Source organism: Culex quinquefasciatus, chromosome 3 (assembly GCF_015732765.1).
Source record: "Culex quinquefasciatus strain JHB chromosome 3, VPISU_Cqui_1.0_pri_paternal, whole genome shotgun sequence".
Lineage (NCBI taxonomy): Eukaryota > Metazoa > Arthropoda > Insecta > Diptera > Culicidae > Culex > Culex quinquefasciatus.
This window is the reverse complement of record NC_051863.1, coordinates 65,505,763-65,522,007: the sequence shown is the minus strand read 5'-3', so window position 1 is coordinate 65,522,007 and position 16,245 is coordinate 65,505,763. Positions and strand designations below refer to the sequence as shown.

Below are 16,245 nucleotides of genomic sequence, written 5' to 3'. Positions count from 1 at the left end.
TCATAATTTTCATCAATTTTTATCATATAAACAACTAAGTAAACGGTTTGGTATGGTACGCTATTGTAGTGTCAAACCCCGCTGGTTTGACACCAACTGTTGTCAAACGAACGGGGTCACTTTTTAGTTTGACACTTCTTTTACACGGAGCTCATAGTGTACGTGAGCACAGTGTAAAAAGTGACAGTTCGTCACTTTTTAGTTTGACTTTGACCAACCAACGGGGTACAAACTAAAAAAGTATCAAACGAAAAAGTGACCAGCCACCGGGGGTTGAGTGTACACTAGGATGTAACAAAAATGACTTTTTGGCGGGCATTCAGGGGTTTGTTCCGGTGGACATACTGAGCCCAAATCCCACACGCAGAAAAATAAAGCATATTTGAATCAACAAAACGTTTTGTTGATTTGAACATTTTTGTTGAATCAACGCAAAACGTCAAAGCAGCTTTTTTTTTATTCATAACTTATTTTTATTAGGTCATTTTTGGTGCTGTGACCAGGTTGGGACCGAGGATCGTTAAATAACTTATACATAACAAAAAAAAACCAACTCCTTAAACTCCATACTTGGAGATCATGTAACTGACCAGGGTTACTTGATCCAAGCGGGTCTTACAGGTCTTGAACCTCCCCGGCTTTCTCCTTCGTGGCTCCACCGTCTCGAGAGCCACTGCTTCCTTGGCATTTTCCTGCGGGGCGAGGGCGATCCTTCGATGTTCCGTCCGGGACTGCACCCGGCAACGGAGGGAACTCCGCCGGCGTGAACGCCGGAACTGGTGGACTCTGCTTCTCCGCCTTCCTTGCCGGCGGTTTCGGTTTCGACGCCTGCTGGCGCCACCGGATGAAGTCCGCACGCTTAGGACAGCTGCGGTCCGTGGCTTCGTGGGCTCCAGAGCAGTTGGCACACCGCTTCGGCTCGGCTTCTTGGACTTTGCACTCGTCCCCACAGTTGTTGCACCTCCCTTTCAGGTGACAGTTCCTGGTTCCATGACCCAGCTTCAAGCAGTTCCTGCACTGGGTCACGTTCGGCCGCTTGTTCCGGTAGGCCTCCCACCGGATGATAGTTTTTGCCACAACTTTCATTGCAGAGAGCTTCTTCAGATTGGTGTATCCCTTGGGGAAGACCACAATGTACGGAATTTCGTCCACGGTGGACTTTTCCTTCCGCTTGATGGCATGCACCTCCAGCGCGTCTAGCTTGAGATCCCTCTTCAGCAGGTACTTGACCTCGTCCGGTTTCAGTTCATCAGGTAAACCACGAAGAACTACCCGATGATTTCGTTCACTCCGCCGTTCGTGGGTGTAGAATTCCACTTTCTTCCTCTTGAGGAGCTCCTGCAACTTGTCAAAATCTTTGACAGAGAAGCAGGTCACCTTGGTTCCAAATCGGGTTAGTTTGTAAATCGGATTGAAACCAAATTTACAACCTTCCACTATCGCCACGAGCTTGTAAAAATCCGTGGTGTTCTTCACTACCAAAGGTGGTTGCTTTTGTTTACTTGCCGACTGGCCGGGTGCTGGAACCGCGTCTCCTCCTCCTGCTGGGCTGGCATTGTTGTTGTTTTTGTCGCCCGAAAGCGCGCTGAGTTTGTTGCTATTGAGCAGGGTCTTCTCAACTTTTTCTCCTTCGATGCCGATTTCAGTGACCTCACTGGACTTCTTCCGCTTCCGATTCCCGCGGACGGGACGAAAATCTTCCTCTTCAGAGGATTCCTCCACCTCCATCCGTCAAAAACTTCCAAGCACGCGTGATGACAACACGAGCAAAACACGTCTTAACTTGTCGCTGGCTTGCGACTGAGTGTCAAAGCAGCTTTTTCGAAACAATAAAAGACTTTTGTGGAATTGAGAAAATCAAGGTTTGTTTCAACGCAAAATCGGCGTTGATTATATTCAACAAAAAATTTGTTGATTCAAACCTCGTACAGGCTGATTCTACAAAACATTTTTCTGCGTGCAAATATGAGCTTGATTGGACGTAACAGGAGCTGGCGCTCCACCCTTCAATTTTAAATGGGATTTAACCCGTAAAATTAAGTTTTTTTCAAAAATGTCACTTTTTGAGGCACTTTGGCCACCAATGCGTTTACCACAGGGGGGCGACATCTATATCTCACTACAGGAAGCTCGCCCGTAGCCAACACAAGCTGTCAACTTCGGCACCAGAACGAAAGGGAAATGTCAACTTCGGCTCCAGCACAAAAGAACAGCTGTTCGTTACGGAACCAAAACAAAGCAACTGCGCACTGTAAAAAAAAGTACAAAAACGGCAGGCATAAAATGGAAATAAAGTAATTATTGTTTTTATGTAAAATTTTACCGCAATGTACGTTTAAAAGTTAGTGTATGTTTGTGAGGTGAGTTTTATCAATTTATTTGCAAAATAAAGTTCTAAATATGGGATGATTAAGCACACATCGGGCCGATGACCTCATTTAAAGTTGTACTTTTATCACATGAAACGTTTAACTTAACTACTGTGTAATTTGACTTTTACTACAGTAATTCTTATAACAAAAATTTAATTATTAAAAAAAGAAATATTTTTGTTTTCACTGTGCACAGTTTGCGCGCGTTATCAATCTCAATCACCAAAGATGGCGGTCTTTAGCATCCCCCTGGTTTACCAAAAACATCACTGGCGTGTAGGCCAGATCCTTGCGCATGTTTTGGTATATACATATTACATTGAAGTTGGGAGCACCCTGGAGATCGGTACAGACCGTACAGACCTTCAAAGTTTGTCATTTTTTCGAAAAATGGACCCCAGCAAAATCAAATGGCATCTCGGGCGTCGCAAGGTGCAACGCATATCTTTTTTGCCGGACCGATTTTTCGAAAAAATGCCTAACTTTGAAAGTCTGTACCGAGCTCCAGGATGCTCCAAACTTCAAAGTTATGTGTATACCAAAAGATGCGCAAGGATCTGGCCTACACAACAGTGATGTTTTTGGTAAACGCATTGGTGGCCAAAGTGCCTCAAAACGTGACATTTTTTGAAAAAAAAAAATGTATTTTTACGGGTTAAATCCCATTTAAAATTGAAGGGCGGAGCGCCAGCTCCTGTTACGTCCAATCAAGCTCATATTTGGGATTTGGGCTCAGTATTCCCACCGGAACAAACCCCTGAATGCTCGCCAAAAAGTCAATTTTGTTACACTCTAGTGTACACACTTCATTCCATTCCTGTTGATTTTGTATTTAAAATGTAATCCGTTCGCTGAATCTGTCTCAGCGATTAATTCAACGCAGTAGGCCTGACCATTCTATTTTTTTACAATCCATTTCGGGGTTTATCGGATGTACTGCAATCATAAACATTGACAAGAAAGGACTTGAGGCGTAATCTAAGCGCAATTTCTTCCAGGAAGCTTTTGTCGGACTGGCCGTATAAAATTAAATTAATAACCTAAAAGCATTGTTTCCTATTCAATTTTATATCTTGATGATCTGACAAAGTCAAACTAAAAAGTGGCGAACATAACTGTATTTTGAATGTTAAAAATAAACTGTAAACAATTGTAAAAGATTTTTTGTCTTTTAAAACGGCAATCAGAGAGTGACGAGCGGGAATTCCCATTTAACATCCAATAATTCCAATAACTTTAAATGAGAGAATCCAAAATAATGTGGACCCCAAAATTTACCTTAAAGCATACTTAGCAGTCATTTATTGTTTCTTTTTATTATTTCTAAGAGGAAAAAGCCTTTTAAAGATAAGTATAATTTCCATACCATTGCAATCCTCATAATCTAGTTTTATTTAATACTAAATAAGTTAATTTCTCTGTATCAAGGATTTTTAATGTGAATAAGTCATTTTGTGTTTCGCATCAACCTCATTATTAAATTATATAATAAAAAAAACTCTGACAATCTTTGTTAAGTTAAGGTCCACCACATGTGAACATTCGGATTTTCCTGATAACTATTTTTCAATGAATATTTACAGTTGACAAAGAAAACGAAACAACTTTAAATTGTTTTTTTGAGTCGTTACTTATCATATTGCAAAAATCCCGATATGTACTGGGAAATTATCGAGGTTTTTAAGCGAAGATGGTGTTCGAATGGTGAACGCCCGAAATGTCAAAATCACGCAGTGGTACCAACTTTACGGAACAAGTGTGCCATGGCATGACAGCCACATTTTTTTCTAATGTTGGTGCTACTGCGCGATTTTGACATTTCGGGCGTTCACCATTCAAACGCCATCTTCGCTTAAAAACCAGGATATAATATTATTAGGTATTTTTTACATCACAAAAATCTAATAACAAGTTAATGCAACAAGTTTGTGAAACTTTTGAAAAATTTCTCAGTGTGAATTAAGATTCGTAAACATTTTAAACTACAAAACTGAGGTCCAAAAAGCTCAAGAAACGATCTTGTATTTGCAGTTTCAGACAAAGAAAAGGTAGACAAGTAAAAAAACAACATAATTAATATTATTCTTAATAAATTATTGACTATTGGCAAAGTAAAAAAAACTCCCGGGTCCCGGAAATTGAAAATCTCGAGAATCGTCAACCGTTAACGATAATTCAACGTAAAAATCAACCAATCGTGACCTAAACAAATTCATGATAATGAATACAAACGTGAAATGATTTATTTTCTCGCACTATATTCTCAACAAACGCGAGCTGAGCCAGCAAAGAGAGAAGAGACGCCTCGTTAGTTATCAGCCTGTCTGCTGGTCTGGTTAGCAGCTACACCAGATTTGGAGGAAACACCGCAAACGTACTCGTTTGAAGGCGAGAAATGCTTTTACAATGCGCGTGTTTGTGTTGCAGGCCTTAACAACTACCAATAGAATCATAAAGAGAAACAAAACTAACAATAACGAAGTATGACCCAGTTGCGCTTTGGAATCGAGAAACGACCACGACGAAAACGACGACTGCAGTGAACTTCGACTCTCCGACTGTATGTATAGGGTAGAGTCACGTGTTGATGTCCACCGAAATTCCTTAAGTGCGCATAACTTTTGAACGCAATGACAGATTTGCGTTTCGAGCTCTGGTACCTGTTAGACCCGAGCCGACGACCATAAACCGGTGACCAACGTCAACACGTTGTCGTCAAACCGGTATACTCACCGTAACTGCAAAGTCTCTCTCTCTCTCTCTCTCTCTCTCTCTCTCTCTCTCTCGCTCTGCTAAAAACAAAACAAGTTGTTCAGAATGTCTCCAGCGGGCATTTCATTAGATACTCAGTTACGTCGTAGCGTTCGGGCTGGTTAAACGTGTAGTCGTTTTGCATTTCTAATTTCGGTCCAACTTCGTCACCAACTTTATGCAATCGCGTGTGCGGCACTTTATTGATCTGAAGGTGTGAACTTCTGGTGCGGACGAAAATAGGCGCCTTCCGCGGAGAATGCTGTCCTACGTTTTCGTAGCCATCGAGCTGCTGCTGCAGATGTTCTCCAAAGGATGTCGGCTGGTGAAGCGGGAGTTCCACGTGTAAGTTCCAGTAAACAGCGTTGTGAAACTCGTACAGGGTGTCGTGAATTTCGGGGATACGCAATCGATACGCAGTCTCTGAAGCAAGATTGACCCCCTCCCTTCGAGGGGAATCCGAGTCTAATGTCTAAAGTTATGCTGTGGTTGAGTAGCTTCCCCCTTAATCGATTTGGGGAGATGTCGCTCTTTGGCCATGCTCGCATACATTTCTGATACGGGAACAGGGTTGGTAATATCTGATTAAGGGCCAATACGCAGCTCCAAAGGAAAGGGGTCATGAATCAGCTTTAGGTAAGGTATGCACTTCGGAAGAAACCGGTCAAGAAAAAAATCAAATGGGCAGCAGCGGTAGCGAAAGCAAGCCAGAGAGGGCGAAGAAAAGCCCCAAGAAAATGTTCCCTCTCTTTTGTCCTGCCGTTCGTAAAGCTGTTTCTTTACCCCCTTTCTTTCCAAGAGCATACCTGCCCTTACGAACAGCAGAACAAAGGAGAGCGAGCGATTTCTTGGGGTAAAATCAAGATTACTGAATCGAATTTCAATGAAATAAAAATTTGGTGTGTAGTTGATTTTTATTTGTGATTCTCATTGTTAGCACCAATTATAAACAATTTTGTTGTATACAATCATTTTTCATCTATGACACCTGCAAGTGAAGTAGAGAAATCGATTTTCCGCTGAATAATCCCGGTGATGATTTTCCAATTTCCTTTTACCGATTTTTCGTGCTTGAGAGAGGAGAGCCAAGTTCCCTTCCGATTTTTCTCTTGATGAGCGTCAAAAGATTTTCTTTTGATAAAAATTCTTCCATCGCTAGTAAACAGTTTGCAAAATATAATTGTTATTACTCTAGATTTTTTTTCTAAGCTGTACTTTCAACATATCCAAAGCTTTAAAAAACATTACTTAATCCACCTTTAGGTGATTGATGCCTTCCTCACATTCATAAAGTCAAAAATTCAGTCAAAATAGCATCATTCCATTTGACACGTTTCACAATTCAACTTTATTACGCATTTCTTTTGATAGGGTTTTCAGACCTTCAATCTTTCTGGCTCATCGGCAAGGTCTGATAAAAAAAAAACCTATCCAATGATAGTTCGCATGGAAGATTCGGACAATACACTCAAACCCCGATGGTTTGACACCAACTGTTGTCAAACGAACGGGGTCACAATTTAGTTGGACACCCCCTTTACACGGAGTTCACACACACGATCAAACGTTTGTGAGTAAAGGCTAGTATGCAGATTGGAAGGAAAGGGGTCAAGAAACAGCTTTACGAACAGCAGAACAAAGGAGAGGGAGCAATTTCTTGGGGCTTTTCTTCACCCTCTCTGACTCGCCTGCTGTCCATTTGATTTTTTTCTTAACGGGTTCCTTCCGAAGTGCGTATACCGCTTAAAGTAAATGATTTTTGTATTTTTTTATTAGAGTTGCTCCATCCTGCATTTTTCGTGAGTCTTTTTGTAACAACTTAGGCTATTTTCACAAAAATTTTGAACGAATACAAATCGTGGGCTCACCTTCAAATTTGACTATTAAACTTAAAAATCAAAAAATCTCATAGAATTGGCGTGTGTTTTTCTTTCAGTGTATTTTTTCAGAAAGCCCGTCAAATTTTCTACAAGTTTGTCTTTGACCTCTTTTTGATACGATTCAACGGCTTCGAGATACATCAATATTTAAAATACGAAATACAAAAATATTTAAAACGCTTACACCCTTCTCAAATGTCATTATCGAGTGAAACTGGCTCCATATACACAAAAATTGCTTATATAAGCGTAAGATAACTTGTCTACAAAGTTTCATTGAAATCGGAGAGGGTCGAGAAAAAAGTACCTAAAAAATCCAGTATTGAAATGGAATTGCTCAAATAATAACAACTTTTGATAGGGTTGTCAGATCTTTAATGTTTTGGGCTCGTAGGAAAGGTCTTTTCAATACCATTGTATAACATTCTTACCTAAAACACCCTTTTTACAATCTTCTGAAATGTAGTCAAGATCATTTTTTTAGCATAACTTTTGAAGTACTTAACTAAACTTGCTGATTTTAAAAAGAGACTTATGGGACCCCAAGACGGATCAAATGAGACCAGAATGGTAAAAATCCGTAAAGTCAATCAGGAGATAATCGAGTGACAATTTCTGTCCACCCACCTACACACATCCACACAGACATTTGCTCAGAACATGATTCTAAGTCGATGTGTATACGTGAAGGTGAGTCTAGGTGGTCGAATTAAGGTGTATTCACATTATACCGCATTCGCAGCCGCAGCCGCATCCGCAAAAAATTTGACAGTACGGACGCACAGTGCGGACGCGATTTCTCCAATGCATTTCATATGCAGCCATTCAGACTGTTCCGCATCCGTATACGGATCCGTACTGCGGATACGGATGCGGAACAGTGTGAATGGCTGCATATGAAATGCATTGGAGAAATCGCGTCCGCACTGTGCGTCCGTACTGTCAAATTTTTTGCGGATGCGGCTGCGGCTGCGGATGCGGTATAATGTGAATACACCTTTAAAAAGTTAATTTTTCGAGTGATGTTATAGCCTTTCCTCATTAAGGTGAGGAAGGCAAAACGTTAATTAATCCACCGTAAGGTGGTTTATGCCTCACATTAATATAGTTTTTATGGTTAAATAAAAATGTCTAACCTACAATGTTTTCTAAATAATACTTCATATAGGGGAAATATGCCCATTTTAAGCCTAATAAGCGGTCGTGTTTGAATGATGCTGGATAATCTGGATAGTTCCTTGAAATTCACTAAAACCAAGTACACCAACGAGTAGAGCAACTTTTTGTGAACATTTCTGTTTATTTTCACTTTTATCGAAAATTATGCTATTCCTTTTACAAGCATTTAAAAGAAATATTCAAAACTGTATTCTAATCAATCGAGTGCATTGAGCCACGCCCATTTTTCTATTTTCAGCTTAGTTCTTTTTTTCTTCCAGCGCATTTTGGGTCTGCTTAGTGCTGCCAAAATTGATGAAATTTTAAGCGAACACTCACGATAAGTAGCATTTATAGCGAAAGTTTCCTGGCAGCACTTGCTCACTCCAACAGGCGCTGCACCAGCATGTTGGTGGTGTTGGTGGCCACCCTTTGTTCTTTATTTGCCTTCGCTTCTCGCTCGGTTTTCTTCAGCCTTCGATTAGAATCAGTATTCAAAATTGAAACGTCAAAAGACTTACACGGAAAAAAAAGTGTTCCGGAAATCATGCAAATCGTACCATGAAATCGTGAATAACGCGATTTTTGCTTTACGAATTTTTGAACTATGCATATTGGGCACGAATTATCCAGGAATCGTGAATAAATATGCATGACTTTCCATGGCCGATTTCACTCGTAAACGTGAATAATGTTCATGATTTCATGAAATAGATGCATGCAGTCGTGAAAAATATTCACGATTTTATGAATAAAAATTCATGATTACGGTCGAAAAATATACATCGTGAATAAAAATTCATGATTTCATGCATAAAATTCATGAAATCGTGACTTTTTATGCATGAATTCGTGCACAAAATTCATGAGTTCTGGAATATTTTTTATGATTTATTTTTGAAGGCGTAAAAAAATTCGAGATATCATGTATAAACTTCATGAAATCATGCATAAATTTCATGAATTCGTGATTTTTTTTTTATGAAATCATGAATTTAATTCACGTTTACGAGTATATTCGGGCATGTCTAATCATGCATATTTATTCACGGCTCCTGGCTTATTCGTGCCTAATATGCATAGTTCAAAAATTCGTAAAGTAAAACTCGTAATATTCACGATTTCATGGTACGATTTTCACAATTTCCGGATTACTTTTTCTGTACATTTACCATATCGTTCAACTGGGTGCAAATGTCGGAATTGACAAGGAACCCTGTTTTGTGAAAAACGGAGGACATTTTATGTAATGCCAATGTACTCTGGCCCCACCTGGCCACTATGGAACCGGTAACCGGTTACCGGTGGTCACTGGGGACATTTTGGAATGTGCAAGGAACTCTGTCTTGTGACATATCAAAATTCATGAAATTTAAAACTGTGGCCATTGTATGTGATGCCAATGTACTCTGGCCACACTTGGCCACTTTGGAACCGGTCACCGGTTACCGGTGGTCACTGGGGACATTTTGGAATGTGCAAGGAACTCTGTCTTGTGACACATCAAAATTCATGAAATTTAAAACTGTGGCCATTGTATGTGATGCTAATGTACTCTGGCCACACTTGGCCACTTTGGAACCGGTCACCGGTTACCGGTTGTCACTGGGGACATTTTGGAATGTGCAAGGAACTCTGTCTTGTGACATATCAAAATTCATGAAATTTAAAACTGTGGCCATTGTATGTGATGCCAATGTACTCTGGCCACACTTGGCCACTTTGGAACCGGTCACCGGTTACCGGTGGTCACTGGGGACATTTTGGAATGTGCAAGGAACTCTGTCTTGTGACATATCAAAATTCATGAAATTTAAAACTGTGGCCATTGTATGTGATGCTAATGTACTCTGGCCACACTTGGCCACTTTGGAACCGGTCACCGGTTACCGGTTGTCACTGGGGACATTTTGGAATGTGCAAGGAACTCTGTCTTGTGACATATCAAAATTCATGAAATTTAAAACTGTGGCCATTGTATGTGATGCTAATGTACTCTGGCCACACTTGGCCACTTTGGAACCGGTCACCGGTTACCGGTTGTCACTGGGGACATTTTGGAATGTGCAAGGAACTCTGTCTTGTGACATATCAAAATTCATGAAATTTAAAACTGTGGCCATTGTATGTGATGCCAATGTACTCTGGCCACACTTGGCCACTTTGGAACCGGTCACCGGTTACCGGTGGTCACTGGGGACATTTTGGAATGTGCAAGGAACTCTGTCTTGTGACATATCAAAATTCATGAAATTTAAAACTGTGGCCATTGTATGTGATGCCAATGTACTCTGGCCACACTTGGCCACTTTGGAACCGGTCACCGGTTACCGGTGGTCACTGGGGACATTTTGGAATGTGCAAGGAACTCTGTCTTGTGACATATCAAAAATCATGAAATTTAAAACTGTGGCCATTGTATGTGATGCTAATGTACTCTGGCCACACTTGGCCACTTTGGAACCGGTCACCGGTTACCGGTGGTCACTGGGGACATTTTGGAATGTGCAAGGAACTCTGTCTTGTGACATATCAAAATTCATGAAATTTAAAACTGTGGCCATTGTATGTGATGCTAATGTACTCTGGCCACACTTGGCCACTTTGGAACCGGTCACCGGTTACCGGTGGTCACTGGGGACATTTTGGAATGTGCAAGGAACCCTGTCTTGTGACATGTCAAAATTCATGAAATTTTAAACTGTGGCCATTGTATGTGATGCCAATGTACTCTGGCCACACTTGGCCACTTTGGAACCGGTCACCGGTTACCGGTGGTCACTGGGGACATTTTGGAATGTGCAAGGAACCCTGTCTTGTGACATATCAAAATTCATGAAATTTTAAACTGTGGCCATTGTATGTGATGCCAATGTACTCTGGCCACACTTGGCCACTTTGGAACCGGTCACCGGTTACCGGTGGTCACTGGGGACATTTTGGAATGTGCAAGGAACCCTGTCTTGTGACATGTCAAAATTCATGAAATTTTAAACTGTGGCCATTGTATGTGATGCCAATGTACTCTGGCCACACTTGGCCACTTTGGAACCGGTCACCGGTTACCGGTGGTCACTGGGGACATTTTGGAATGTGCAAGGAACCCTGTCTTGTGACATATCAAAATTCATGAAATTTTAAACTGTGGCCATTGTATGTGATGCCAATGTACTCTGGCCACACTTGGCCACTTTGGAACCGGTCACCGGTTACCGGTGGTCACTGGGGACATTTTGGAATGTGCAAGGAACTCTGTCTTGTGACATATCAAAATTCATGAAATTTAAAACTGTGGCCATTGTATGTGATGCCAATGTACTCTGGCCACACTTGGCCACTTTGGAACCGGTCACCGGTTACCGGTGGTCACTGGGGACATTTTGGAATGTGCAAGGAACCCTGTCTTGTGACATATCAAAATTCATGAAATTTTAAACTGTGGCCATTGTATGTGATGCCAATGTACTCTGGCCACACTTGGCCACTTTGGAACCGGTCACCGGTTACCGGTGGTCACTGGGGACATTTTGGAATGTGCAAGGAACCCTGTCTTGTGACATGTCAAAATTCATGAAATTTTAAACTGTGGCCATTGTATGTGATGCCAATGTACTCTGGCCACACTTGGCCACTTTGGAACCGGTCACCGGTTACCGGTGGTCACTGGGGACATTTTGGAATGTGCAAGGAACCCTGTCTTGTGACATATCAAAATTCATGAAATTTTAAACTGTGGCCATTGTATGTGATGCCAATGTACTCTGGCCACACTTGGCCACTTTGGAACCGGTCACCGGTTACCGGTGGTCACTGGGGACATTTTGGAATGTGCAAGGAACCCTGTCTTGTGACATGTCAAAATTCATGAAATTTTAAACTGTGGCCATTGTATGTGATGCCAATGTACTCTGGCCACACTTGGCCACTTTGGAACCGGTCACCGGTTACCGGTGGTCACTGGGGACATTTTGGAATGTGCAAGGAACTCTGTCTTGTGACATATCAAAATTCATGAAATTTAAAACTGTGGCCATTGTATGTGATGCCAATGTACTCTGGCCCCACTTGGCCTCTTTGGATTCGGTCACCGGTTACCGGTGGTCACTGGGGACATTCTAAATTTACAAAGGTCCCAGTTATGTGATGTTCAAAAATGCTTTAAATGAATGAAAAATACAATAGTAACTTTAGTTAATTGGGTACCGATCGTTACTTTACAAAAATACAACAAAAACTTTAATTAAATACAAAAAGACCTAAGGGATTACAAGTGCAGTCCAGACTCGATTGTCTGATGTACTGATAATAGAATAATCGATAATTCGTATAATTTAGCCATTAATTTTTTGTCTCATTAATAACTCCAATTACAATAAAGTGATCTATTACAATTATGGGATTTATTTTTGTCATTGCAGATGATCAAACACTTTAATTTGACGAAAATAGAGTCATAGAGAGTTGAATTGAAAATTTGAAAAATAAAAAAACACCGAAATAAAATACTCAAAATACTCGACAAATTAAAAATCTTAAAATACTTCAAAACTCTTTAAAAACTATTTAAAATACGCAAAATAAATTAAATACTTCAAAACTCAAAATATTTGAAATACGCAAAATACATAAAATAAATAAAATGCTCAAAATACTTAAAATACTTTTTTGTATACTTCATTACAGAGTTTTAAAGCCGAAAACTAGTTCAACTTTTTACTTAAAATAATTAAAATACTTTAAATACTTCAAATTCTTAAAAAACTTAAAATACTTAAAATACTTAAAATACTTAAAATACTTAAAATACTTAAAATACTTAAAATACTTAAAATACTTAAAATACTTAAAATACTTAAAATACTTAAAATACTTAAAATACTTAAAATACATAAAATACTTAAAATACTTAAAATACTTAAAATACTTAAAATACTTAAAATACTTAAAATACTTAAAATACTTAAAATACTAAAAATACTAAAAATACTTAAAATACTTAAAATACTTAAAATACTTAAAATACTTAAAAAACTTAAAAAACTTAAAAAACTTAAAATAATTAAAATACTTAAAATACTTAAAATACTTAAAAAACTTAAAAAACTAAAAAAACTAAAAAAACTTAAAAAACTCAAAAAACTTAAAAAACTTAAAAAACTTAAAATACTTAAAAAACTTAAAATAATTAAAATACTTGAAATACTTAAAATACTTAAAATACTTAAAATACTTAAAATACTTAAAATACTTAAAATACTTAAAATACTCAAAATACTCAAAATACTTAAAATACTTAAAATACTTAAAAATCTTAAAATACTTTAAAAAAACATAAAATACTTTAAATACTTAAAAAACTTAAAATACTTTAAAAACTTAAAATACTTAAAATACTTAAAAAACTTAAAAAACTTAAAAAACTTAAAATACTTAAAATACTTAAAATTCTTAAAATACTTGAAATTCTTAAAAAAACTTAAAAAACATAGAATTTTAAAATATCTGAAAATAAAAATACTTAAAATCACACCTTTAAAAATAAATATTTCAAATAATTAAAATATGTTAAGTACTTGAAATAATAAACTACCTAGAAAAAATAAAATGCTTAAAATTATTTAAATACTTAACAAACTTTAAACACTTCAATTGTTTCAAATACTTGAAATAATTAAAAACTTTAAAAACATATAATATTAAAATACCTGAACAAATGAATATACTTAAATCATTAGCATATTTAGCATACTTAAAAAATAAATATTTCAAATACTTAACATATTTTTAATGCTCACAATATTAAAATACCTAGAAAAAAATAAATGCTTAAAATTATTTAAATACTCAACAAACTTTAAAGACTTTGAATACTTGAAATACTTAAAAACATTTAAAAGTCACAATATTTACATACCTGGAAAAATAAAAATACCTCATTAGCATATTTACCATACCTAAAAATAATGATAATTCACAAAACTTATTATGCTTTACAAAAGTATCCAAGAAAATTTAATAGCTTAAAATTATTTTAATACGTTATAAATTTCGAAAACTTTAAATAGGTTAAATACTTAAAAAATGCTTATACTTACAATATTAAAATAATTAACATACTTTAACTATGTCCCCTTTTCGAGCTCAAAACTAAGCACCGAAATGTCACTCAGCGCATCCAAGGGAACCGATCAAAAACGGGATTTTTTCGTTTCCAAAACCAAAACAAACCTCACTGTCTGTCACACGCGTAGAATGCTCCGGCATTTGACAGAAAACCGAAATCCCTACGAGTCCGCGACCAAGAAACTGCCACACGCGGAGATAAAACTCGGGAACTGTCTGATGGACCAGGTCCCCCTTGATTCTACTTCAAAACAAACACGCGAACAAACCGGGAACTGTTCCGTCTTTTGCAGATATCTTACCTTGTTACCCCTCCTGCCGCTCGGTCCTCCTCTTGCCGCTTGGTCCTCCTCCTGCCGCCCGGTCCTCCTCCCGCGCTCGGTCCTCTTCCTGCCGCTCGGTCCTCTTCCTGCTAGCCCTTGGCTCCGTTGCCATTTCCAACGGAACGGCCGCAGATCTTTTCCCGGTTCCGGTGGACAGCACCTCCAAATCCCGGGTCCACAAATCACGGCCACTTTCACCGGCAAACACAACAGGACGCGACAAGTCACAACGCGTTTGACTTCGTGGCAAATAAACACGTGGCTGAACTGGCAAGCGAAAAACAAACTTGACAGTTCGAACGAAACTGTTCTTGATTGATCAAGATCACTCGTCATAAACATGGATAAAAATTCATAAACCCATGAATGCTATGCACGAATTCATGCATTTTATTCATGAAATCATGTAAACTTTCATGAAATCATGAAAAACATGATTCATAAATTCGCGAATAAAATTTTACGACGTAAAATTTACGCATGCATAAATAATCGTAAAATCATGAATATTTTTCATGAATTCATGCAGTTTAATCATGACTTCATGAAAATCAGTCATGAAATCATGAATAGTGATATGCATGATTTCATGAAGGAAAATTCATGAATATTCGTAAAAATATTTTAACCATGAATAAAATTCATAAATTCGTGCATTTTTATGCACGATTTCATGAATAAAATTCATGAAATCATGAAAGGTATCACGAAATCATGCACAAATTTATTCACGAATTCATGAATCGAAATTCACGATTTCTCGCACACTTTTTTTTCCGTGTAGCGCGTTTATTTTTTTGTTGGTGCTTGCTAATTATTTACATTTTTCGGGATTATTTTTCAAGTGAATGACCCCGAGCAGGGGTAAATAACACGGGAATACCAAATTTTGGTATTACTTGGGCAAATAACAGCTACCAAAATGTGCCCTTGGTTGCCCAGTAATAGATGGTAAAATACCATGAAATCATACCAAAGTCTAGTATGTGGAAGGGCACAACAATACCAAACCATGTTATTCCAAGGGTAAAATAATACCTCAAAATAAAACCATTTCAATACCAAGTTGAGGTCTTCTGGATTTTTGAACATTGCTTGAATACCAAAACTTGGTATTGCCATGGTTTTATTTTTAGGTATTCCCGCGCCCTTGGAAAATCAGGTTTTGGTATTCCTGTGGTCTTCCATATACATGATTTTGGTTTGATTTGATGGTATTTTACCATCTATTACTGGGCAACCAAGAGCACATTATGGTCGCTGGTATTTGAACAAGTAATACCAAAATTTGGTATTTTCATACCATTTTTAGTGCAGCAGTTGCAGTTAGTGAAAAAAACGGAAATGATCCATATGCAACAGCCAAATCTACTCACCTGATGATTCCATGTTGTTATTAGTGATATTCTTCACCACATCGAATGCATTTGTCATTGATGAACGGCCTGTGCTTGAAGTTCTTGAAGCTTCTAGCATAGCATAGCATTGGTGTCTACCCGTAGCTGCTACTTCGTTATTGACCAGGACCCCCAAACATTGCTCCGTGGACCACAGATGAAAAGTAGGAACCAATCATCACCCCTTCGCAATTTTCAAAGGTCCCTATCGTGCTGATCAATACCGACGCCGGCCACGACC

The 16,245-nt window shown here is 38.4% G+C and overlaps 1 protein-coding gene across 1 annotated transcript in view; it reads left to right on the top strand.

Moving 5' to 3' along the window:
* Positions 1-5,206: 5,206 nt before the first annotated feature.
* Positions 5,207-16,245, top strand: part of LOC6032564 (fatty-acid amide hydrolase 2-B) — a 37,435-nt gene continuing 26,396 nt past the window's right edge. The window contains exon 1 of the mRNA XM_001843088.2: positions 5,207-5,468. Coding sequence (XP_001843140.2) covers positions 5,383-5,468 — 86 coding nt within the window. The 5' untranslated portion in view covers positions 5,207-5,382. The remainder of the gene's footprint in view (positions 5,469-16,245) is intronic.